Raw genomic sequence first — 25,126 nt, 5'->3', positions numbered from 1 at the left:
TCACTTATAATCAATCACCAACTTTTTATTTTTCACTGATCCTTTTAGGTTAATTGGTGCCAAGAAGCAACGAATTTCCTATCATTTTTTTTGGATTTCATTGGTTGTATTAAATCATTTTAGTATGACTCATCCCAACCCCACCAACTTTTTTACTTTGAAAAATGCAAAGCATTTGACACCGTTAATTATTGTTTTTGCAGGATGTACATAAATATTCTTGTTTGGCTTAATCTGGTAATGTATATTTGAATAGAGATCTTCTTTTTATATTTTGCTTAGATTTTTGAAATAAGATTGGATCCACATTTAATAATGAGAAAGTGAAAGATAGAAAATACGAGGGGTTTTGGATTGACACACTATATTTAAGTAATTGAAATGAGGACGGGATCAGGAATGAAGTTATTAGGGACAAGGTAGGAGTGACATCTGTGGAGGACAAGTTGCGGGAGTCGAGACTGAGATGGTTCGGGCATGTGAAGAAGTAAGACATAGATGCTCCAGTCAGGAGGTGTGAGAGGTTGTCCATTACGGGTCTGAGGAAGGAAAGGGGCAGGCCTAAGAAGTATTGAGGAAAGGTAGTTAGGCATGACATGTCATTACTACAGCTTACCGAGGATGTGACACACGATAGAAAGGCGTGGAGACCGAGGATTAAGGTTGTAGGTTGACAGATAGTAGTGTGTTCCTCTTAGGCTTACCGGTAGTACTAGGGCTATTTTTGTGTTATCTTATTTATGATTATTTACTATTACATGTTGTGTCATTCGCACTCATTTTCTTAAGATAGTGTTGTTACTACTGTTTGCTACTTGTTGCCTTATTTTTACTATTCCTTGAGACGAGGGTTTATCGGAAACAACCTCTTTATCTGTATAAGATAGGGGTAAAGTCCGGGTACACACTACCTTCCTTAAACCCCATTTATGAGAATATTAATACACTGGGTTCGTTGTTGTTGTTATTGTACACTATATTTAAGTAGGATTTTAGTAACTCAGCGTGAATTGTAAGCAGTAATTGACATACTTGCTTAAAAAGGGCTAGCAAACATGTCTATTTCGTTCCCATTTATGCACCTAATATTATTTGAGTAGTTCCAACACTAAATTTTAATACTTGAAATTTCGGTGACTCATTGAAATGTTAGTTTGACTTTAGCATTTGAAATACTTAGAGAGAGAAGAAAATGATTTTCAATTACAAGTCATCTTTTCACAATCTTTTTTTTTTCTTTTCAAGTGAAGTTCATATTCAAATAATTTCAACTTCCAATTTTTTTTTTCTATTTAGACTTTAAATTCCAATTTTTTATTTTTATTTTAACCAAATATTGTCAAAACGCTTGCATTCTTAACTTCAATTTTTTCAATTTCTTGGCAAATTATAAGATCACAAAAAGTAGAGCTCTTGTTTAAATAATTTATCATCGCATTACTATACACATATACTTATCTTATATTCAATTTAATCGCACATAGAATAACACATAGATTCTACATAACTTAATTCGAGTATTATTTAATATCACAAATCAAAATTGCATTAGTTATATGGTGGTTATTTGTTTCTTAGCCAACCAAATACTATATTATCTTATGCATGATTTTATCTACGCGATTAAATGCTCTAATATCAAACCAAACGATCCCTTAATAAATAGAATTGGAGTAACCAAGTTCGAGCCATGAAGTCACTTTTATTAGGAAGCACTTTAACCTCAATGTGTGAATTCCGGCGCAAATCTCAACTTAATCAGAATCGGAATCCAATGCGAATACGGAACATTCAGTGAAAAATAAATATATAAAATAAAAAAAAAAAAGAATGGCATCAGCAAAGGCATAAGCACATTGCGCAATAAAAGTGAATAAACCCAAAGCCAGAGTTCTCAATACTAAATTAAAGCAGAAAGGAACCTTCTTAGAACTACCCGCCAGTTCTTATTCAGACTACCGTACAAGTAGGGTCCACACACCATGGCCCCAGTTTAGATGATCAAACCAATCACAGCCCTCCACGTAATGAACTCCATTTGGGTTCAAAAGGCAAAAGACCAAAGTTGAAAGCCAAAAGCTTTACAAACTCAGCTGTGTCATAAGCTTACAGGGTAGTAGCAAGTGTTAACTGTGAGGGTGGAGAATTAAGTGAGCATGGTCACACTAACAAATCCCACTTTAGCCACCTCTATATAAACTTCACTCGTTTTTTTAAGTATAGTTATAAGCAATATCAAATAGAAAGTTTAGAGTGAGAAAAAAAGACATCAAAAAAGGTTAGAACTTTGAAATTTTTGCTCTCTATTTTTTGTTACTCATTTATGTAGCTTTCCCTTTTTGTTCCCCACTTAAAAATCTTCCATATTGATGGATAATGTTGCTTGTTAATTGTTACTATTATTATTATTATTATTATTATTATTATTATTATTATTTATAATTGAGTGTTCAATTCTGAATTTGCTTTCTGTTACACTTAGTTCTTCAGGATTTTGAACTGAATTTGCCCAAATTCGTTGGGTTGTTGATGGATTAAAAAGCCATATTGATGGATAATGTTTGCTAATTGTTTTTTATTATTGGGTGTTCAATTCTGAATTTGCTTTACAATATGCTTAATTCTTTAGGATTCTTCTGAATTTTCCGTTTTGAGCTGTTTTTGCCCTCTTCCTGATCGTTTTATTGTGTATGTTATTGGGTTCCTTTGGTTCTTGTTTCTATGATGATCGTGTTATTATGGCATTAAGTTAGAACAATTTGTTCTTTTTCTACTGATTATTTGTTTACTGATAATCGTTTTGATGGTTATTCAATCATGTATATATGAAAGTTAGAGAAAAAAGGAATTAAGTGTGTTGAATATGGCATCCAAATGGAGATTTTGTAGGTCTTTTTCAAGTCAAGACTTAGTCAATGGGCTAATCTTTGGTGAAATTTTAGTTATCATTTGAAGTTAATGGAAGTTACATCTGAAAGTGAACAGATTCATTTCTTAATTGGTGAATTTTCCATGTCTAGCAATCTTTCCATTAAGAGTTGTCATCATCAGATTCCCAATTTTGTTCAAACATTTTTAGATATATCTGGTAACTTAACTGGATGGGCTGATTGAACTCTGGTTGTTGCTTGTCCATTTGAGCTTTTGCTTCATTTTCTTTTTACATGGCACCCATGAACATGTTTGGTAATCAATAATTGATCATTTTTTTCAGCTCAGTGTTCTCATATTACCTTTTCGGATCTTCAATATTAACCATTACCCTTAAGTTATAACGGTAATCTATTTTAGATTATGAGACATATTCGATATGTCCCCCGAGATTATCTGTAAAAAATGATTTTTTTTTCTTTTCAAAATTAAAGGGTCGTTAGAAGTTGTATCTGATAAATCTGTTGAATAATCTTTTGGATTTTGTTCTCTTTTATGGTTGTCGTTATATATAGAAAGAGCTCTTAGTGATGTGGTATCTGTCACTGTTTGTGCCTTTTGTCTCATTAACTCTCTGTCTCTGATTCAACAGAGAAGGAGTAGATCAGAGCGCTAGCTTTTCCGCCTTTGATCTATTTCATTGTTTACCATGTGTCCTCTGGCTCCGGCAGCTCCACCCCCAGGTCTTATCGGTTCCTGTTGGAGTGATGACCAAATCATTTTCTCCCTTGACCAAATCAACTGTGGATCACCCATCCCTGATGATGTGATTGTTGACAATCCTTATCAGTACGATCCTTCAAATTTGCCAGGTAAACTTCAAGTTTAACGACATTATTTATGCTATCAGTTTACTCTACACTTATCAATGAAATGATGTTCATAAAATCTGCCTTAATAACCCGCTATCCTGTTTGCAAAAGAATTTTTTTATCATCTAAGCCGTGTTCAAATGGCTGTATCCAATTAGGAGATCGGAAATCACACTCCGCTTATCAATGAAATGATGTTCATAGAATCTACCTAAATAATCCGCTATCCTATTTGCAAAAGAAAATTGTTTTATCATCTAAACCGTTTTCAAATGGCTGTATCCAATTAGGAAATCTAAAACTTGGTTTGCTTTTAATGGAAGGAGGATTGGATCTTAACGCCCCATTTAATTTTTATTCCTTGATAGAGCTTGTTGAAAAAAGGATAAAGCGCCTTGGAGTGAAGTAGATTGTAAAATACCAGATCGTGATCTTTAATATCCCAAGTGCCCCAACTCATCATCGTCCTATTAGATTTTGAGCAATATGATTCAACATTATGGATATAATTTATGAATCTAAGAAAGCCACCCTTCTATTTCAAGAAGATAAGTAAATTAATTAAAGTAATAGAACGACAACCTTCTAGGTGTAAATCTAATATCTTCCGACACATGTTTTTGTCTCTCTTCTGTAGATTCTTGGTTTTTTAATCCCTCATAGTTGACGAAATTATCTATGTTTCCCAAGAATAGAGCTGGAGTACGGTTATGGTGATTGCATTTAATAATCTTTTTACTTTGAGGCAGCTTGAATCTCTTTTCTTACTAACCATTCATGGTACACGTAGATGGAGCATGGTTTCTAGTAAGCTCAAATGAGAAAAAAGAGACGAAACACGGATTCTGGAAAGCAAAAGGTGAATCCTGTGAAATATTTGCAAATTCTGCTATCTATGGTTGGAGAACCACTTTTGAATTTGTTGAAGCCCAAGCCCCTACTGGACAGAAAACTGTCTGGATGATGCAAGAGTACAAAATAACACAGAAAGAGCAGCATGATCACACTAAGTCAAAGGTAATCTTTATTGCCATCTTTCCTCTATTCTAATACCTGATAATTTGTTGCTTCAGTCTTGTCAAACACGCAAGTGAATTGCTGGTTTGGTTGGATATTTTGCAGGAGTCTGCACTTTGTAGAGTTTTCAGTTGCAGTGATGAGAACTTAAATAATGAGAGAAAGCCAGAGAACATAAACAAAGTCAATAATGAGACAAAGCCAGAGCACAGATACGATGATCTTGACACCCTCTTACTCAGCTTGATGCCATCAATTACCCCACACACTAGCAGTAACGATGGGCAGCGTTCAATAGGTGAACCTCAGGTTGGTGCTGCTTCTTCCCCTTTTTCACTTGTCACTACAGTGTTGCTAATATCCAGATAGTTTTGACGTAGTTTTCTTGTTAAATGTATTCTGTATGTCGGTGTAGCTTGTCTGTGGGGCAAAATAAAGCCATTAGAATGTTCTTAATGAGCTTGAGTTCAACTGTTGATGGTTCGTATTTTCCTGCTTCATTCATCTTTATGGTTAAAAAATTCTGAGATCAGTTTGAATATTCAGGATACTACACCTAGATGATTGTTGGTATGACGATGATATGTGTTGAGCTTAAAGAAAAAAGTGAGGATATAGCCGTCTTCAACTTGTTTGGGACTGAAGCGTAGTAGTAGTTGTTGTTGTCTTGTACACCTAGATGATTGTTGCACAATAATCTGCGATAAGCATCATTTTAATTGCACATTTGGTGATAGAACGAGTTTCTGGTACGGATACCAGGTTATTGACATCAGATTTCCAACCTTATTATTAGATTACTTGATTCCATTTAGCATTCTTTGACATTACATTCTCTTTGTTCTAGTGATTTTTTCCACAGTGTACTTCTCTTGCCCTGGTAATTTGTTTGTATGCTGTTAGATGTTACCAAGACCATCTAATCACTTTTACAGGTAAAGAACCAGACAGAAGGGATTAGGCCAGATCACTTTGATGATGATATAGTAGCTGAGTTGGATTGCATTTTAAGAGAGGACTACTTGGAACTGAATGACCTTGTTGGTGTAGCATCACATTCCTCTAGTTCAGTGAATTCAAGTCGCCAGAGCTTGGCATCTGATGAATATTTTGACTCTATGGCAATTTTACGGGATCTTGATGATGAGAAGAACCAAGATTTGCATGGAAAAGGTTCAACTAGCAATTATCGAATAATGATGTGCAGAAGAGCAAATGATGTGGTTATGCCGCCTGCACCTTTAGGTATGTAAACGTCTTTGCCCTCGCATGTTCCTTTTGATTATGACTTTAGTACATTTCTGTATACCTTACTTGTATTTCAACTTTTAGACCTTTAAGAAGACAACATCGCCTGTGCTTCTACTTGTCTGCTAAGTAAAAGTTGTATCAATGGCTGTGCATGGTGGTCGAAAACACTGGTCCTCAAGATATCCAGGCAATAATACTGTAGGGAGCTCGAGCTCATGTATCATGCATCCAGATGCTTCATATTTATTATGGGTTAATTTCTCGGTTATTAGCTCGTCTTAATCTATAGTAGTCAAAAAAATTCACTCCTCTAAGAATCATATGAAGAATTGGTTCATCAATCTTTATTTTAGTTGATTGTCATGAAGAATTTGTTCACTCATCATTTCACATACTTATTCAACAACAACAAAACGGGGTGTAATCCCACAAGTGGGGTCTTGGGAGGGTAAGTCTATGCAGACCTTACCCCTGCCTTCTCTTGAAGGTAGAGAGGTTGTTTCCGGTAGATTTCACTCATCATTTCGAAGGGAAAAAAAACGGAAAGTGATTTAACATTAGTGAGAAACACATGAATGTGTAGAGCACGACTTATCCTTTAATTCAATCCTTTACCATGCCAACATATAGCTTTGGCCTTGGAATTGCACAACAGAATATGGATTTGAAAATCATGGACGACTATTACAAATGTATTAACGAATAACGTCTTACAAATCTTGACGCCTCAGATAAAGAAGCTACATCAAGGTACGTGCATGATTCAGAAAGTCAAATCCTGATCTTTATATCAACATGGGATTGGACTGGATTTATTAACCATCTCAAATAAGATGACATCTATGAAAATAATGCATTAGGATGCATGTAACTATTTCCATAGCCCATTGTGCTTGAGCTTGACATCACATCTTTCTCGTGATCACTAACTGAATGTGCCACCTTTTTATTTGTAATAAACATATTCAGTTCTGCTGACTCTTGAAACCTACTGGCAGAATCTTATATTGGTGGGAGCGCGGCTGCAGCCAAAGACACTCAACCAGGTGTTTCTAACAAAGCCAAATTCCCCAGTAAGTCATCCCCAGAACAGGATATTAAGAGGCTGAAGGCAGAGTGTACAAATGATGAAGGTCCATCACACTCTTATAGAGCGATGGCATCTTCAAGCAGCAGTAGCAGCAGCAGCCATGAACCTGTAGCAACAAGGGAAGAGAAAAGAAAGAAGAAGCTCAAGAAGTTCCTCTGTTTCATGCCTTTCTAGTAAAGAAAGAAGCAGCAGCCTAGAAAAAGTATATCCCTTACTAATACTAAAACAACTTGGCTACAGCCTTAACTTAGGCCCTTCCCCTCACCCCCACCCCCCCCCGACCCCACCCCAAAAAACGAAAAAAGAAAAAATAGAAAAGCTAAAAAAAAAAAAAAAAAAGGATAGGAAAAGGAGGACTTAGGGGGCTGGGGGTGGAGAGACAGTTTAAGCTATTAAATATTGATATTTTGTGCAGTTAGCTAAATTTTAAACTTGATGTTGAGTTTAAGATTTAGAATAGGAATTTGATTCTGCAGAGAGTCTAGAACTGATGTTCTCTTTAGTACAGTTGTAATATTAAGAGAGGAAAAATGTACTTTTTATATTTCGTAATTCTTCAAATTCAAATGATTACTGGATCATTCGTTGCTAATAACAAAACCTGATTATGATTGGCTATTTTGGATGACTCTCATTTCTTAGAAAAAATAAACATATCACATAAGAACAATTGAGATTCCTACTTTTCAATTTTATACCCCATATTTTAATTTATAACCAACTAGCCCAAAAATAATAGGCTAAGATTCAACATCCAACTCCAATAGGTTCTCAAAATTACTATTTAATTTTTAAAAAAGATTTCTCAAGCTTTGAAGTTAATTTTCGAATCAGTAACTGTAACTCAAATATTAGTTGAACAAACCAAATCCATTTGGGTGGTGAAAATAAAATTTTTAACAAGTTTAAATATGTGGGTTTAAATTCCGAATTTGATTTTGTGAGAAATTTGGAGTGAGTGTTATTTAGACTTGTTAGAAATAGTACAAGGAGGTTGTATATAAATAAAATTTGAAGTAATTTAATGGAGATTTGGATTGGTTTTGAACAAGAATTACAACTGAAAATCGTGGAAGAAGTTCGTCTACATACGCTTGTATAAAGGTGTTTAAAAGTGTATAACATGTGTTTATACACTCATATACAAGATTATACATAAATATACAAAAAACTGACTCGTCTTCTTCCTTGCGTCTTTTCTGAGATTTAACTCAAATCTTACTCAAATCTACTCCAAATCACTTCAAATTTAAATTTTGAAATCCTTTTGATATTTTCAATCAATTGGAACAACACTCAACAACTAACAAACTCAAAAAATTCTATTTTCGAAAGCAAAGTTTTGATTGGCCTTCAATGGTGGACTTCTTCTCTTTAATTTTTTTACATTGCAACCAGGTGACATAGGGGGAGAAGCAGTAATGGCGAACGGGCCCTAGCATATGTAAAAGATGTGAGAAGAAGAGAGAGTGAAAGCAATAGTTGTGAGAACACAAATTTAACTCCATAGCTTTTAGAAGCAATAGTTGTAAGAACACAAATTTTGAATTTGCAAGAGCTAGTGTTTTCAAAATATGTACAATATGGACTAGGTTGGGTAAAGCTTAAAAACATGGGCCATTTTTTGTTATGGTGTGGAGTCATGTGTATTTTCTTTTAATTCTTTCAAAAATAAATAAGTGCAATGGAAAAAGGAAAAAGAAAAGATATCAAGTAGCCAAAAGTTTCAAACAAACTACATTTGGAGATTAGAGTTGCAGTCACTGATTTGTAACTTCACTTTGGTACTGGATTCAAGTTTTGTGTGAAGATCGCTTGATTGAATCCACTGCGAATGGTTGATTCACCTATGTATATTATAGCGCAAGTTACACATTTGTCGGGTTAAGTGGTTAAAAATAATTACATTCGGTAGCCAAATATATAAAAATTATACCATGATTATGTTTAAGATATTATTATTATTATTATTATTTTTAAGGGGCAACCCAAAGATTTTGTCGTCCTCACATTCAAGTTTCCAAAACTATTGCCCTTAATGTTGCCATTTTTTTACTTTATCAATTTTGTGAGTGTTGAGTTAATGATACTACTTTTAAGTCCTATTTTGTAATTTTATGGATTTCTTATAGGAGATAGTACACTTATTTTTCTACTATCCCTTCTCACCCTACATTAACCTTTTATTAAAGTAGATGCCCTCCGACATTTCGTAAATAAAACTAATTTTTTGGACTTTCTTAAGTCTTCAAATGGAGTCATGGTTACATCTTAACCAAAATGTTTGGTTCTATAATTAGAATTGTTGAAGTACTATAGCTTATATGTACCTTTTACCTTTACAAATTCAAGAAATACAGGTAAGCATCCAAACTCCTATTCATCAGTCTTCATAATATTATCGCTACATTACGCATCCTTTAAAAGTGAAAAAATTCAAATATTAACAAGAGGAGTAAAACATATTAAGCCTAATATTTTTAAACTCTATTTTGGTGTGTGGACATTTATAGTTTTATTTTTCGGTTAAGAAGATTATAGGAACTTAAGTAATGTTATTCCTAGGAGTATCAATAAATGTGTGTCTCATTGGTCTTCTTTGCCTAATTTCAATTTGATTCTGGTTTTATTTCTTTTAAACTTATTCTTAACGAAAAAAATAAATCTTGGTTAGGTTTTTTGGTTTTGTATAGAATATTTTGGTTAGTTTTTTTTTTTCATAACATAACTTTGTGCTCTTTTTTGTTTTTTCTGTTTCAAAGATCATTCCGATTTAATTTTTAGAAGTCAAAATAGAACTTCAAAGAAAAATACATTTTAAATTTGAAAGGATATATATATATATATATATATATATATATATATATATATATATATATATATATATATATATAATTTTAGGGCAAGTTATGCTCTAGAAATTATGAGATATATTTTTTAAAAATATATAATTATTATCATTATCATTAGATTTTGAAATATTTGGAGATTAAACTAAAACTGACACATTTGTCTATCCTACAATATGTAGCAAAGGAACATATGTCCAAAAGTGAAGATCTATACAACGTCAACAATATATTTTAATCATAAATATATGGGATAATGTTACCTTTAAGTAAAAATATGAATCCCTAGATTTATATTGATTATGTCCGCTAGATGTCCACGTTAATACAACAACAACAACTCAGTAAAATTCCACGAATAGAGTCTGGGGAGGATAGTGTGTACGCAGACTTTACCCCTACCCCGAAGGGATAGAGAGGCTAGATGTCCACGTTAATCTTACCTCTAAATAAAAATAGAACCTTGCATTTTAAAGGTAGCAACCAGCAAACTAAAGCCATGTGAAATTAAACATAAGGGAATTAGATTTGCTTCTTTGTTGTGTTGATACGAGTTTTTTGCAAATTTCTTAAATATGACACATGTTATATCAATTCGAGATTCACAAGGAATACAAGACTGAAAACGTGCCCGTGGATTTGAAATTTATCTTGGCTATAATTTGAGTACACACGATTATTTTTTATCAGGAGAAATAAAATATTTGGTGAAAACTTAAAAACATAATGCAAATTGTTCTTTTTAATCATATGTATTACTTTTCGGCCTTGAATTTAGGCCCGGGCTCAGCGCAGGCTTACTACGACTAGTGTGTTATATGTATTAGTGTGCAAAAAATATATATTTTATCGACTATTATTTTCGAAACGGCTATATAATGCAATTTTCCTTAAATTATATGCTCTAGGTTGTAGTTTAGATTTGCAATATATAAGTGAAAGATATTTGATAAAATGGTGACCACGTGACTTGAATCTACCCGATTTGATACGATAAACAATGTTAGTACTTTGAGAAGGATGGTTCATCTCGATGTGAAAAGAGTATATCTATTTATAAGAATTTAGGAGCTAATTTTGCCAAAAAGAATTCAACTATTTACAAAAATGGTTTTCTTAATCAAACACAAGAAGAAACGTTATTCAAAAAGTTTCAACCAAACATCAAGAAAGAAAAAGTTTTATGTTTTTGTAGGCAATAAATTTGCGTCGAGAAAATAAAATCAAGAGCGAAAATATCGCAACAATCGTAGTATTTTATTTCAAATATTTGAGTGTTACAATCTCTATGATTCCTCTGATTCTTCTTTCCAATGGTAAATAAATTCAAGGGCTTTTGAGCTTGATCTTGAATATGTATTTGTTTCCACGAACGATGATCTTGTTCTTGAGTTTGAGCTTGAGTTTGGTTTCTTGAACTTGATCTTGATTCGTTCTTCGTTCTTGAGTTTTAACTTGATTTCTTGAACTTGAACTTGATTGCTTGAAGCTTGAAACTTGTAGAGAAATTTGCGGCGTTTGATCCACGAGCTCTCTCTTGCTTCTTGTTATAACTTCTGGTCCCTTTTCTTGGTTATGAAGACCCTTATTTATAGTTGTGGAAGGGAAGAGATGTGATAAGAACAAACTCTTTTCGACCAATCAAATTAAAGGATGACATGGCCGCATTTGATTGGCCACAACATGTCACTTGCACACGTGGCGCGATTTCATTGGCCTTTTAGTGTGACTTGGCATGCCTTGTCATTTTGACACATGTTCCGTTTGACTTGGCGCGCCACGTCATTTGACACGTGGCACCAAACTGGGCCTATTGAAAGATGACATCTTGGGCCTAATGAATTGGGCTCATCACTTTAGCCCAATTAAATGGGCTAGCCCAATGGATTGAGACTCATTTATTTAATCCATATATATTGGACCTATATAATTAATTCATTTATATATTAGCCCGTAACATTTATTTGGACCAATATATCTTGAATTTAAAATATAGTCCAAATTATTTTATGGATTTAATTTAAGTAAAATTTATATGTCTACAGTTTTTGCTAAAATTGAAAAACTATTATTTCTTGTTGGTTGATTAAACCAAAACAAAAATATTATAATTATTATTCTCCTAAAATAATAATCTTATTGAAAATAAGTAGAAGAACTAGGGACGCAAGACAAAAAAAAGGCGGAAAACAACAAAACAACGTTATAATTATAAAAAAAAAAAAACAACAAATGCCTTGATTATAAAACTTTATTACCATGGGAGATTATCTACTATTCAGCAGTCCACTAGAGAATATATTTCAAGTACGACACTTATGTATGAGTACAAGACATAATAATCGAATTGTTGAAATTAAAAAAGTGGACCATCTTTGATTAACGAAAAAAAGTTTAATTAATCTTGTATATCCAACTTTTTTTCATAGATAGATATAATATTTTAAGTCAATAAGCATAAAATATTATTATATCCCCTAGTCTTTTTGTATTAATATAAGTGTAAGATTAATTATATATATGATTAAATAAATAGTTCAAGCAAAAGACATAAGTTTGACTACATTATCTTATACCTTGTATATATAATGCATCCCCACTGGCTTTGCTTTATCGTTTTCTGTCAAATTTGCTTTTTAATATTAAGGTATATTTATGAGGAAAAAGAAGAACAAAACTTTGCTTTCAATTTGTGTGATGATTACACATGTTATGCGGAAGATCTCAACGTGTCTGTCTTTTTCTCCGATTCTTCTTATCTGCTTAATCATCCGACGGTTCTAACACTCCGACGCTCTAGATCTACGGCTCTACTATCTCAGTAATGGCGGGAAACTCCTGTCTTGATTAATAAATTATACCATGCACATTTATTACGGCGTATCCAAGTTCAACTTTTAGAATTTTTGGTATTTAACTCATTGTTAAAATTATAGGTTCAAATTTAATATCTGTTGATATTTTAATAGATTTTTATATGTATATTTATACTTGTTTGACCAAAAAGTGTTAAACTAATTAATGATACAACAAAGGATAAATCCTAACCAAGAACAATTAACTCTAGATCTGAGTGCATTGAATAAGAGAATGAGACGTAATCGGACTTATAGCCTGATTTGAGATCATTAAAAGACATCAGTATAAACAATAAACTTACATTCTTGACATATCATCCCATAATATAGTGATAAAAGCGGAAAAGATGGAATGCCATTGGCAGTGATGGGATATAGCTTCCTTGATTCAATAATCACGATTACAGAGATTTTTATTTGCTATCTAAGCCTTTTCTTGGTCTTCTATTCTTCTCCATTTTCTAGGAAAGGAAGACCCTTTTTCTTGTCTTCTTACCTCTTATATATATATTATCAATATTCCCTTTTGTCCATCGGTTCTTAACTAGAATGCCTTCATCCCTTGACTGTCCTTCATGTCGCCTCCCTCAAATATCACGATATTTATTTCACCATACAGGCTTTTTGATGGCCCGATCTCGGCAGTGGCCGAGGTCTTCGTTGTTATTACACCCTGTGGGAACGACCATGGCTTAGTCGACCTCTTACCATTCCTGTTAGCGCTAATCCACGTATGGTCAGATTTTTACCCATACAGTTACTCCCTCCGCCCGTTGGGATCGCCTATTGGAGAGCTCGATGGGCGGACCCTGTTGATTCAAAAACGAGGAGAAATCTGAATGCTTTATGCAAGGGGCGAGAACCTCATGGCGAGGTAGCGACGTGACGCTTCGAGTATCGTGTCGGACCGTTGCATTAGTTAAAAATTGGACCGTCGCGTCAGTTCAGGGTATCATTAATATTCCCCATGCGTCATTATGGTGCTCGTTTTCTAGGTATTGTGTCGTTTCCCGTGCCCTTTCCGTTTTCTAACTGGCGGCTCTTGGCTTCCCGCTCAGGCCATTTATATCCCTATAAATAAGGGGGGAGCTCTTCATTTGAACGTTATGTTTTTCAATTGCTTAAGAGAGAATTTCACAAGTCTTCTCCTCTTTACTTAATCTCTCATTTCTCTGCTTCTGCTAGGATTTGCGGTGACCATTGTCTTTTTCATTTATCATCTTCGCTTCTTTCGGTCAAAGAAAAATGAATGTTTGGTACTTCTTCCCACTCCGATAAAGTTGTAGGTGCCGGAGACTGACGCTTCCTTTCTCGGAGAAGGAGTGGAAGTGGTGGAAGATGAGGGGTTTCCGACGGTGGATGAGGTGGTTCCCCCCCGGGGAAGGCGAAGAACGATTTTAACAGCCCTGCCGGAGATGAACCGAAGCCCGTTCCTTCCACGATGGATGATGCGGCGATCACGGCATTCAAAGCCAAATGAGGGATCCCCGATCATATTGAAATGGTGCCGGCGGATAAGGATATAGTGCATTTACATCGCCAGGGCTACTGCGCGTTTTATGCGTATCCCTTTGTCACCGGGTACACGCTTCCCCTTCCTTCCTTGGTGGTTGATTTCTGCCGTTTTTATGAGGTGTGCCCGACTCAACTCTCTCCGTATGCGTATAAGCTTTTCCTCATGTTCATCAAGTACGCAGAGCTAGCCGGCCGAGGAATTTCTCTAGGGCACATGCTCCACCTCTTCGCCCCCCATTTTCTTCGGGGTACGATGATTCATATGCGTCATCGAGGAACTAAGAGCTTGGTGGTGAAGATGGATGACAAGACCAACCTTCACTTCTGGGAAAAATACTTCTATGTCCGAAAGAGCATGTCGTATCAAACCCGGCGGGGTTTCCTGAGACGTGGAATTTCGCTCGTAAGTTCTCTTTTCCGTTTACTTTGTGCAATTTTTCTTAAGATGGCCGTCGGTCGTCTCCCTTTTGACGACTTCGCTGAGGATTTGCTTTTGTTTTTGTAGCTGAGAGATTACCTTCCCCGCTAGTTGCCGATATCCGTGAGTGGGTGAGCGCAATTATTCCCCACACAGTGGGGATTCGTGAGTGGGCGTCTTTCCATGAGAAGTTTGGGCGCAAGCCGCTTACCGGTGAGTTGGTTCGTTGTGGTTTTGCTTTGTTCTCTACTTCACAATTTTTTTTACCTTGTCGTTGTGTAATCAAATGCCTCCTTACTGTCAGGTCGGAGAAGAGTAAGGAGGACGAGGGCTCCTCCGCTCGCGTTTCATCAACCGATGCCCTCTACCCCGCCTGCACCAAGAGCTTCTGCAGGCGAGGGCGTAAAAGGTCTGGCCGCTCGTCGGACCGTACCCGTGGCCAAATTCGTACGCTTGGAGGTTACTCCTCAACCAGAGACTCCGGTTCCTGCAGTCCGTTCAACGGGTGAATCTTCTCGCATCGGTAGTGTAGAGGCCCCATCGAAGAGGCGAAGGGTAGTGTTGGAAGGGGCTTTTTTAGCCGAAACACCCTTGAGGGCGACCTTGTTTCGACGGCACCCGAGACCGGCGGTGGTGCCAATCTAGATGCGGAGGCGACGCCCGTTGTGAGCGTTCAAGAGGCTATTGCGACAGAGGTACGGAGTTCCGAGGCTGCTGTTGTTGTTCCGAGCAGTCCATCGTCATCTCGGCCAACTGCACCCCTTCTTCGGCCAATGAGAGGGAGAAAGGCGTCATGATTGAGGATTATGAATCCGAATCTGACATCGACCTTGAGGGCGTGAGGATGTTCGAGGAGGGCTTTACCCGAACTATGGTAAGGGCGGAAGGCCCTTCCCGTATACTCGAAATTCCGACGGATCTCAACCTGTTGCAAGACACGGTGGATTTGGTGCCACAGTTTGATCTTTTGTGCTCCGCCGCTGAAAGCGAATCCCTTCAGGAGGTCAGCGATTTCGGGCTGTCACGCGGTGTGGTTGCGATGGCGTTAAGGGTGAGTGCCCCTTTGATTTTTTCATTTTGTGACCTTTGTCATTACATTGACTCATTCTCTCCTCTCTTCTTTTTCTTTTTATAGACTTACATGTTGGAGATCGAGAGTGCTCGTAGGGCTGAGACGCGGGCCGAGAATTTTCTGAAAATGGTCGAGAAGTACCGGCGGTATTGCAACAGGTGCCGTGAGATGCACGAGCATCTCATAGCGGGCGCTAGCACCCAGTCCATTAGGGAGGAGTTGGAGAAAAGAGATGAGGAGCCGATGCGGTCTATCCGTAGATGTAGTGAGCTTGAGGGACTGCTTCATGCCAAGGACGAGGAGCTCGAGGTGGGCAAAGGGGTTGCCGTGGAGTGCGAGGCCTTCAGGCAAAGGTTCTATCTTTACTAGCTGAACTTGAGCAAAATGCTACTAGAGTCGACGCCCTGAGTGCAGAGTGGTCGGAGAAGGTGGCCGAGCTAGAAAGGAAAGTGGCCGAATTGGAGGGAGCCGATGGTGCTCGAGTGTCGGCTTTGGCGAGGGCGAGGGCGCTAGAAGACACTATCCGCGTCCTAAGTCCGAGTAGAAATCTGAGAGGGCGACGACCACGCTGAGGGAGGCACGGCTCGAGGAGCGTATTGGTGAACTTGATCGGGATGCTTCGGGCTTGGGAGATCGGGTCGCAACTCTTGAGGCCTAGAAGGCGCACCTGTTGGCTCAGGCCGAATCTGCCTCTGCCGCTGTCCCCCGCCGTTTGTATGAGTTATGGGTTCATGACGAGGCCCAACGAGATATATACAAGGGTTTGTGGGAGGCGGGAAGTGTTCCTGAGGCTGCCTTTGAAGATGCTCGGGCGAAGGTACACGAGGCTCGTATTTCCTGCGGTTACGACCCTGCGTTACCGTAGGTTGGTGAGGGCGTTGAGGTTGAGGATGGACTTTCTGATGATGAGGATGCTGGGGAGAACGGCGGTGGAGATGACGCCGAGTGAAACTTTGTTATAGCTTCGTACATAGTTTTTTTTTGTTCTTTTGTTGTATATTTTTACCTTTTTCTTAAGGGCCTGTTTTGGCCTTTTGTAAGGTGCGGCTGTTGCGCGCATACATTTGAATAAAATAGTTGTTTCGCCTTTGTTTGTGTATCTTTTGACCTTCCTTCTCCTTCTCTCCCCCCCTTCCTTTATTTTTTTAGGAAGAAAATTTTTGGAGCTTTCCGCGTTGAGTTCCTGATCTTTTAATTGGGAATTCGAATGAGGGCGGATCTAGCTCGCTCGATCCGAGCGGGGCGTTGCGTGAGCTCGGATGAAGTCACTTTGGATTTGTAAGTCGGGCGAGGTTGACTTCTGATTTGCCAGCTTGGGCGAATTCGACCTTGATTTGCATATTCGAGCGAGGTCGATATAGACTTGCCGACTGGGGCGAAGTCAGTTTTGACTTGTATATTCGAGCGAGGTCGATATAGACTTGCCAATTGGGGCGAAGTCCTTTTCGCATGGTGAGTTTAGCGATGGCGGGGGTCGAGCTCGTGTGGGGTCGAACTATGGCCCGTTATGAGTTTGATGGGTCGAACTTTGATTTGTTGATTCGGGTGGGTGAATTTTTACTTCCACTCGGCGATGGTCGACGGCCGTAAGGGTGTTAATTCGAGCAAGGTCAAAATTGTAACCCGTTATAAATTCGAGCGAGATCGAACTCTTCTTTCATTTGGCGATGGCCGATGGCTGTAGGGATGTTAATTCGAGCGAGGTCAAATTTTTCTTTCATTTGGCGATGGCCGATGGCCGTATGGGTATTAATTCGAGCGAGGTCAAAATTGTAACCCGTTGTGAATTTGAGCGAGGTCGAATTTTTCTTTCATTTGGCGATGGTCGATGGCCGTAGGGGTGTTAATTCGAGCGAGGTCGAAATTGTAACCCGTTGTGAATTCGAGCGAGGTCGAATTTTTCTTTCATTTGGCGATGGCCGATGGCCGATGGGCGTAGGGGTGTTAATTCGAGCAAGGTCGAAATTGTAACCCGTTGTGAATTCGAGCGAGGTCGAATTTTTCTTTCATTTGGCGATAGCCGATGGCCGTAGGGGTGTTAATTCGAGCGAGGTCAAAATTGTAACCCGTTGTGAATTCGAGCAAGGTCGAATTTTTCTTTCATTTGGCGATGGCCAATGGCCGCTTGGGTGTTAATTCGAGCGAGGTCGAATCGTAACCCGTTGCATTACTTTTGTTGGAGAACATTACTCGTCGCCGTATTGTTTATGAGTGCGTCGGGAAGAGTCCCGGTTCGTTTAACTTTGCTTTCGTTGGAGAGTACCATGCGTTGGGATGAGTCCTGGTTCATTTAACTTTGCTTTCATCGGAGAGTACTGCACGTCGGGATGAGTCCCGGTTCATTTAACTTTGCTTTCATTGGAGAGTATTGCGCGTTTTATGGGCCCATCACTCAGTCCCCGGTTCCGAAGATTGTTTCTTAATAACGTCGATTTGCTTTGGCCGTTTCTGTTATTTGTGGTATGGTACGGCTTAGAGGGCTTTGCTCGGTTGTTGCTTGCGAGATGGTATGGTACGGAACATTTCCCTGGTGTGTTTGGTGGCATTCGTTCCTTGTTCGCGTTTCTGTGAGAATGCTCATGTTCCTGTTCTGAACCAAAAAGAGAGCGTGATAAGTTAAACCCAAATAAAATTGCCCGTTACCTTGGCCTGGTAAGTTGGTAAAAGGGGGAAACACGCTGTAGGGTCGCTCGCTTCGCCCTGTGCTTGAATGGCGGTTTCAGATTTGGCAGCCGTGTTTGGCTTCGTCGTTAGTCGCGTCTAAGCTTCTCGTGGGTTGGGCTTTCCTCGCCCATTGGAATATCGAGACCGAGTCCCAATTCGATTCCGTCCGACATGCGCAAACAATAAGGGAAACATGTCATACTTTGTTCATAAATCACATAGTGCGTGTGGATACAAAAATAAGGCAAGATACGTCAAATAGGATTGCGGTCATGCCGAGTGTGCAGTGACCGCGACCCTACTTAAAACATGCACATGACGTGCCAAACCCATCACTACAGATGAGGAGTGGGTTTTGAATAGACATTGGATACAATTTCAATTTCAAGTAGAGATCTGATCTAGATTGGTTCGGTTATCTCAAAAGCTTATCTGTCACTTTTTCGAGTTGGTGTTTACACCGAAATAGTGAGGCTATGACAGCCTGGAGATGATACTTGGTTGGTTTTAAATCTAAAGGAAACTAAAAATCTGGCTAAGAAATCCCACAGACGGCTCCAAATTGTTTGACCAAAAGGTGCTAAACTCTTTGTTAAACTAATTAATGATACAACAGAGGATAAATCCTAGTCAAGAACAATTAACTCTAGATCTAAGTGCATTGAATAAGAGAATGAGATGTAATCGAACTTATAGCCTGATTTGAGATCATTAAAATACATCAAGTATAAACAATAAGCTTACATTCTTGACATATCATCCCATAATGTGGTGATAAAAACTGAAAAGATGGAATGCCATTGGCAGTGATGGGATCTAGCTTCCTTGATTCAATAATCACGATACAGAGATTTGTATTTGCTATCTAAGCCTTTTCTTGGTCTTCTATTCTTCTTCTTTTTCCAGGAGAGGAAGACCCCTTTTCTTGTCTTCTTACCTCCTATATATATTATCAGTATTCCTTTTTGTCCGTCGGTCCTTAACCAGAATGCCTTCATCCCTTGACTGTCCTTCACGTAGCCTCCCTCAAATATCACGATATTTACTTCACCATACAGGCTTTTTGATGGCCCAATCTCGGCAGTGGCCGAGGTCTTCGTTGTTATTACACCTGTGGGTACGACCACAGCTTAGTCGACCTCTTACTGTTCCTTTTAGCGCTAATCCACGTATGGTCAGATTTTGACCCATACAATACTCTTTATAAAAAGTTATGAATTCAAATAAATCCGTAGTGGTAAGAACATTCACCTCTGAAAATTATTCAAAAAGTGGTTTAGAGATACGAGTCGGACACTAGGGCTGTTTAATTTAAGTATATGATTTAAACATCATGTCCCCCTCCCCCTCCCCCCCCCTTTTTTTTTAATATCTCGACAATGACCAAGTGAGTGTTGTTAATTTGGCTAGAAGGTTATTTGCACCATTTAACTAGTGAAGAAGAGGTTGAAATTCCCAATCCCGAAGAATTCAGTAAATTACATTTGCTCTTTGTACTTTTTCTATTTAACCGGAATATATTTTTGTCAGGAAATCCTTAATTTATCTTGTCCGATTAATTCAACCAAGCTTGAACCTCTTTAAACATAAATAGGAGTATTATTCTTAGTTCTCTCTCTATATATGTGTGTGTTTCATATGTATATAAAATATTTTTTTAGTTAGCAAATATAATTAGTTTTGGCCCATTGATTAATTTTATATTTTGACCAAGGAGTAATATTGAGATTTTAGCTAGGTGTGGTTTTTTTTGGGTAAAAATAAAGGCGTGGGTAGTGTCGGATAAAGACAACACCGACGGCAGGTAGAGACCTCATCTTCCACGTGGGTCCCCCAGATGATTTCCCGGTTTTTTCTTCCGTTACTTCACATTCACGTACGTTACTTCTTTCTTTCTCTCAACAAGTAGACCTTCCTCTATTCTTATTATTTTAGACTGGAATTTTGTTTTTACTATATATTCTTTTATAACCATCGTTTAGAGCAGTTTTAATTATTAATCTCATTTTAAATTTTGAAAAAAATTTGTTTGGACAATAGATTCAGCAATAATATAAGGACATAATTTTAAATGTGAAAAAAAAGCTCATATCGGAAACACATATATTTTCTCTATTAAAATATCAGTATTTAGTATTCAGATGAAATTGATATGAAGAACTAATATAAATGATTTAAGTAATCAAATCCCGATTAGCTTAGGATCAAGACACCTTAAATGATTTATTATTTTTTATGTAATTCAAAATACTATTTTTTTTTCATCCGATATCTGGTACCCACTAAAGTGCTGAATATGAAATCGCTTTTGTTAGAGAGCGCTTTACCCCCGATCCCTCGATATGGGACTTTTCGTTGAGAAAGCATATTTAATGGTAGTGACATTTTAACTATCACATAAAAGTTAGATATATTAAGTATTAACTCTTGCTTTCAAATCATATAATAATACTCCATCCGTTTACTAACACTTGTTCAGTATTCTAAAATAAATTTTTACTTTTACTTGTCACTTTTAGCATAATAATAGACGATAATTTCTTTTTTCCTATTATACCATATTATTAATTACTCATTTCAAATTATTTTCCTAAATTTATTAAAAATATGCATTAATTAATATGAATATCATATTATATTATGCACTTTATTTATTATTTTTTAAAGAGTATGCAAAATCTATAGTTGAGAAGTAAAAGTGTACTGAAGAGTAAGTAAAAAGGAGCATGTAATGAGGACAATTCAACTTCCAACAGTCTCTAATTCGAATTACAATTACGTATTTCAATCCTAATAACATTCAGTACTGACAAATAATACAATATTTAATTTCATTAACTATGTATAATTTAAAAAGGAAACATGTACTAATTAAAAATATTAACAACACTTAAGTGGATTGGGGACCAAGAAAATTAAATATATAAGCAAAGGGTTAGTTTTGTCATTTAGCATAATCTCCACTATATCCATTTCCTCACCAGTCAAAAAACGGTCATCATACGAAGTACGAACTGAACAGAAACCTCCCACCCCCACCCCACCACTCCACCCCCCCAATCCCCATCTCCCTCCACTAGAGCTACTGGTAACTGGAAACCGGTTAATGGTATATATGCATCATGCCGCAAAAGAGCATGATTGACGGCCCCTTAACGCATACGTGGCGGCCTTTAATTGGTCCATTTCAGGTCTTCGGGATTCATAAACATTACTGCATTTCAAGCAATTCAATACAAAACAACGAAAAGCAGAAAAAAACACACACTGCACACACACAGACAAACTCAGTCTCTCTCTCTCTCTCTCTTTCTTAAAAATAACTTGTGTTTTCTCATTCTCTTTATTCCCCAAATTTCTCCTCATTTTCCAACAATTTTCCAATCAAAATCCCAATTTTCGAATTCTACAATGTGTGATCTTTCTATATTGTTCAGTTTCTTCGACTGAATTTTTGAATTCAATACAGTTATTCGAAGAATTTTCTCTTAAAGGAAAATGCTGGAAACAGTAGACAGTTCAGTGCATGTTAATAACAATGTGTTCAGTACTACTCAGTTAAATCAAAGCTGCGGCGGCGGCGGCGGCGGAGGAGGAGGAGATAGCAGTGAAGAGGAATTAAGTGTATTACCAAGACATACAAAGGTTATAGTAACAGGGAATAATAGAACTAAGTCAGTATTAGTTGGTCTTCAGGGTGTTGTTAAGAAAGCTGTTGGTCTTGGCGGTTGGCATTGGCTGGTAATTAATTATTCATTTTATTATAAAGTTTAGAATTTTAGTCTTGTTTGTGAAAATATGGTTTGTTTGTGAAAATGATATTCTGGGTTGTGACTTAATTTTATACTTGGTCTTCAATGTGTGGTTGTTAAAACAATGTGGGATGATACTAATAATTAAAGTTTTGCTTCCTTATACGATTATTTCTTTATTAGTTTGATCATTTTGTGTTTTCAATTTACTTAATTCTGTTTCAAATTCTGCTGCTTTTACAAAAATGTAAGCTAGGGTCTTATCTCGAAGTTTTTCATTGTTTTTCTTTATTTGAAGCCCTTGGGATATTTATATACCAATTTATTAGAATTTGAATTAAGGCATCTCATTGTCTCAAAAGAACAGGGTTCAATTCTGTGCTTTACTTTATATTGATAGATCTAGTGTTTTAAGGAGTTCTATTTGTTTAGGGAATTAGGGCGTAGTTGCTAAGTTGAGTTTCAGAGGCTCTCCTTATTCAAATTTTTTTATTCAAATATGTGGGAATCTCCAGATTGAAAGAATTGAATTTTAGGAATGAACTTTTTTTCTTCTTCAAATAATAGAAGTAGGAGAAGATTCTTTGCTCTTTTTCTGAAAAAAAAAGAGGGAAAAAAAAATGATAATGATGGGAGAGATTCTGGATTCCATAAAAGTGATTATTTGTTGGCCATTTTTGCTCTGAGCAGGTCTTATGATACTGATGAATTTTACTTCAGAGATTCTGTTTACTTTTGGGCTTAGTTGAATTTTGGGGGTTCAACAGATCTGCCCGTATTAACACTAATATCCACAGCCATTTTTAGCTTGTTGTGTAGTTAAACAAGAGAGGTGTTAGCTTCATTTGTAGTTCACTGTCAACTGGAAGATTCTTCTTCTACATTTGTCAGATTACAAATATTTTTCTTGCTTGATTAACCTCGTGATGATTTTGTTGTTAAAGTGATTTGTCAGAATTAAACCGGAGCTATATCCTCAATGTGGACAATCAGAATTATTTGATTATTTCTTTCGTCTTTTTCTTTTGGCTTTTTTTTTTGTTTTGGGGGGGGGGGGGGGGGGTTAATGCAAAAAAATTTCCTTTTTTTTTGTGTGTGTGTGTGTGTTTGTTTTCAAGTATTGCCATACCAAATTGTTGTGATCTGTTGCAACTTGGTTTTTGGAATTCATTTAAATGCTTGGTTCACTGAAAAACATTGCAGGTTCTTACAAATGGCATAGAGGTAAAACTACAAAGGAATGCTTTAAGTGTGCTTGAACCTCCTACTGGTAATGAGGATGATGATGACCTCGAATTTGAAAATGTCCACTGGAATGGTTCAGATATGGGTAAGTTACCTAATTTATGATTAAACTTAATTCTGTTTTGGGTTTGGCTTGCTACATACTTAGTAATTATATTATATGGTCTCCTGCCATCTGTATGTCTTTTGGTCTCCAATTGTAAGAGAATTTGCAATGTCAAAAGTTTTATACGTCTGTTACATTGGATTCTTTCTGTTCAGGAAACTTTTTTCCTTTTATCACTGCAGCTGCAAACTCTTTTTTCTTTGTTGTGATTATTGTCATTTGGCCCACTATTATAAAGTAATGTGATTTCTTTGCTTTTCTATTTCTTTAGCATCCGATGATACTCAAAAGTCTCATAGACCGAGGCATCGCGTACATAAATCGTCTGGTTCTCACAAGGCCATGAGCCGCTCCCTTTCATGTGACTCACAATCAAAAGGATCTATTTCTACACCTCGTGGGTCCATGGTATGAAAACATTTGAAGCTCTTTTTATTGGCATTACTTATCTTTAACTCATAGTTGTTGACTCTATTAAATTTCAATAATTTTCTAAAAAATACGTTATTTAACAGAAGGTTGACCTAAGCAAACTCGAGATGGCTGCACTGTGGAGATATTGGCGACACTTTAACCTTGTAAGTTGATCAACAGTTACAAGTTTTTCAATCATCCTTTATATTAGTATGTGATATTAGCTTCATTACCAACTTTCTTATTCTGCCCATCTGAATAGAGGGAAGCTATACCTAACCCTTCGAAGGAGCAACTAATTGATGTTGTCCAGAAGCATTTCACGTCGCAGGTACTTTCTTAGATATCTGTGTCTTGCTGTTACTTTTGATGTGATGTTAATTGAGGATGATATTTTCATAGCGCTTCCATAAGACATATTAGATATAATTGTCTGTATATAATCCTCCTTTTCATGTTTTACCATTTTCTTGGTAACAGAAATCTGGTGTTTGTGTTATGGGTACTTATTTTGATTAAGTTTTCCTGTCTAATGGAATTGGTCGATCTTGGCACGATGCTATTCCAAACTATTGTCAATGACACTTTGTTGGTTTTGGCAAACACAATTTTCGCCCTTATTGCATGTAAAATTGTGCTTATATGTGTTAATTATACTCCAAATTTTTTGAATTATGGGCTACTAACTACTGCACTTGTGATTCTTTGTTTTGGGTGAAGCAATTGGACGAGTTGCAGGTAATTGTGGGCTTTGTTCAAGCTGCCAAGAGACTCAAGACAGTCTGCAAATGACTCGAGGGAATCCCGATTGTGAAGCTCCTAACACTAACAAATAGTGGTACCTTTGTGTCCACTTCCTATTGCGCAGTAATATGTGTAGTATAATATGTATACTCCTGTTTATCCCTTATGTCAGCTTAGAGTCGTAGTTATTATGTAGATAAATGAACTGCTGAACTAACTCTGGAGGTCGCCTTCTGGTTGAATGTACTTCCCGCGAGTGGGGGAAGTACTAGCGCTTATCACATATGTATAGTCTAATGTCTTAACTGTTAATTATCATTCAACCAACTGAATCTTGGTTTGGTATTAGTGACCAAGCTGTTATTCACTGCATTTGAGTTCATCTCCA

The 25,126-nt window shown here is 37.0% G+C and overlaps 2 protein-coding genes across 3 annotated transcripts; both read left to right on the top strand.

Annotated features, from left to right (window-relative positions):
- The first annotated feature begins 2,089 nt into the window (after positions 1–2,089).
- Positions 2,090–7,386, top strand: LOC109210078 (NAC domain-containing protein 60-like). The gene is made up of 6 exons (XM_019373451.1): positions 2,090–2,278; positions 3,524–3,743; positions 4,534–4,760; positions 4,866–5,069; positions 5,696–6,005; positions 7,010–7,386. Exons 2-6 carry the CDS (start codon positions 3,581–3,583, stop codon positions 7,273–7,275), a joined length of 1,170 nt encoding a protein of 389 aa, XP_019228996.1. The 5' UTR covers positions 2,090–2,278; positions 3,524–3,580; the 3' UTR covers positions 7,276–7,386.
- Positions 7,387–21,718: 14,332 nt separating this feature from the next.
- Positions 21,719–25,126, top strand: LOC109210077. Of its 2 annotated transcripts, none has more exons than XM_019373450.1 (6): positions 21,719–22,218; positions 23,433–23,559; positions 23,852–23,988; positions 24,099–24,158; positions 24,257–24,325; positions 24,715–25,126. In XM_019373450.1, exons 1-6 carry the CDS (start codon positions 21,976–21,978, stop codon positions 24,784–24,786), a joined length of 708 nt encoding a protein of 235 aa, XP_019228995.1. In that variant the 5' UTR covers positions 21,719–21,975; the 3' UTR covers positions 24,787–25,126. The 2 variants fall into 2 exon arrangements, with proteins under 2 accessions (XP_019228995.1, XP_019228994.1); XM_019373449.1 differs by having other exon boundaries at positions 24,096–24,158.

This window comes from Nicotiana attenuata, unplaced genomic scaffold (genome assembly GCF_001879085.1).
Source record: "Nicotiana attenuata strain UT unplaced genomic scaffold, NIATTr2, whole genome shotgun sequence".
Taxonomy (NCBI): domain Eukaryota; kingdom Viridiplantae; phylum Streptophyta; class Magnoliopsida; order Solanales; family Solanaceae; genus Nicotiana; species Nicotiana attenuata.
Note: the sequence above shows the minus strand (reverse complement) of the source record. Positions and strands in the feature narration are given on the sequence as shown.

Bases quoted from the DNA above. Each gene is read 5' to 3' on its own strand.
- LOC109210078 (XM_019373451.1), top strand. From the start codon at position 3,581: ATGTGTCCTCTGGCTCCGGCAGCTCCACCCCCAGGTCTTATCGGTTCC. The intron at 5,070-5,695 runs GTTGGTGCTGCT...TCACTTTTACAG, and splicing joins GTTCAATAGGTGAACCTCAG to GTAAAGAACCAGACAGAAGG. The intron at 6,006-7,009 runs GTATGTAAACGT...ACCTACTGGCAG, and splicing joins TATGCCGCCTGCACCTTTAG to AATCTTATATTGGTGGGAGC.
- LOC109210077 (XM_019373449.1), top strand. From the start codon at position 21,976: ATGCTGGAAACAGTAGACAGTTCAGTGCATGTTAATAACAATGTGTTC. The intron at 23,989-24,095 runs GTATGAAAACAT...GTTATTTAACAG, and splicing joins CTACACCTCGTGGGTCCATG to AAGGTTGACCTAAGCAAACT. The intron at 24,326-24,714 runs GTACTTTCTTAG...TTTTGGGTGAAG, and splicing joins AGAAGCATTTCACGTCGCAG to CAATTGGACGAGTTGCAGGT.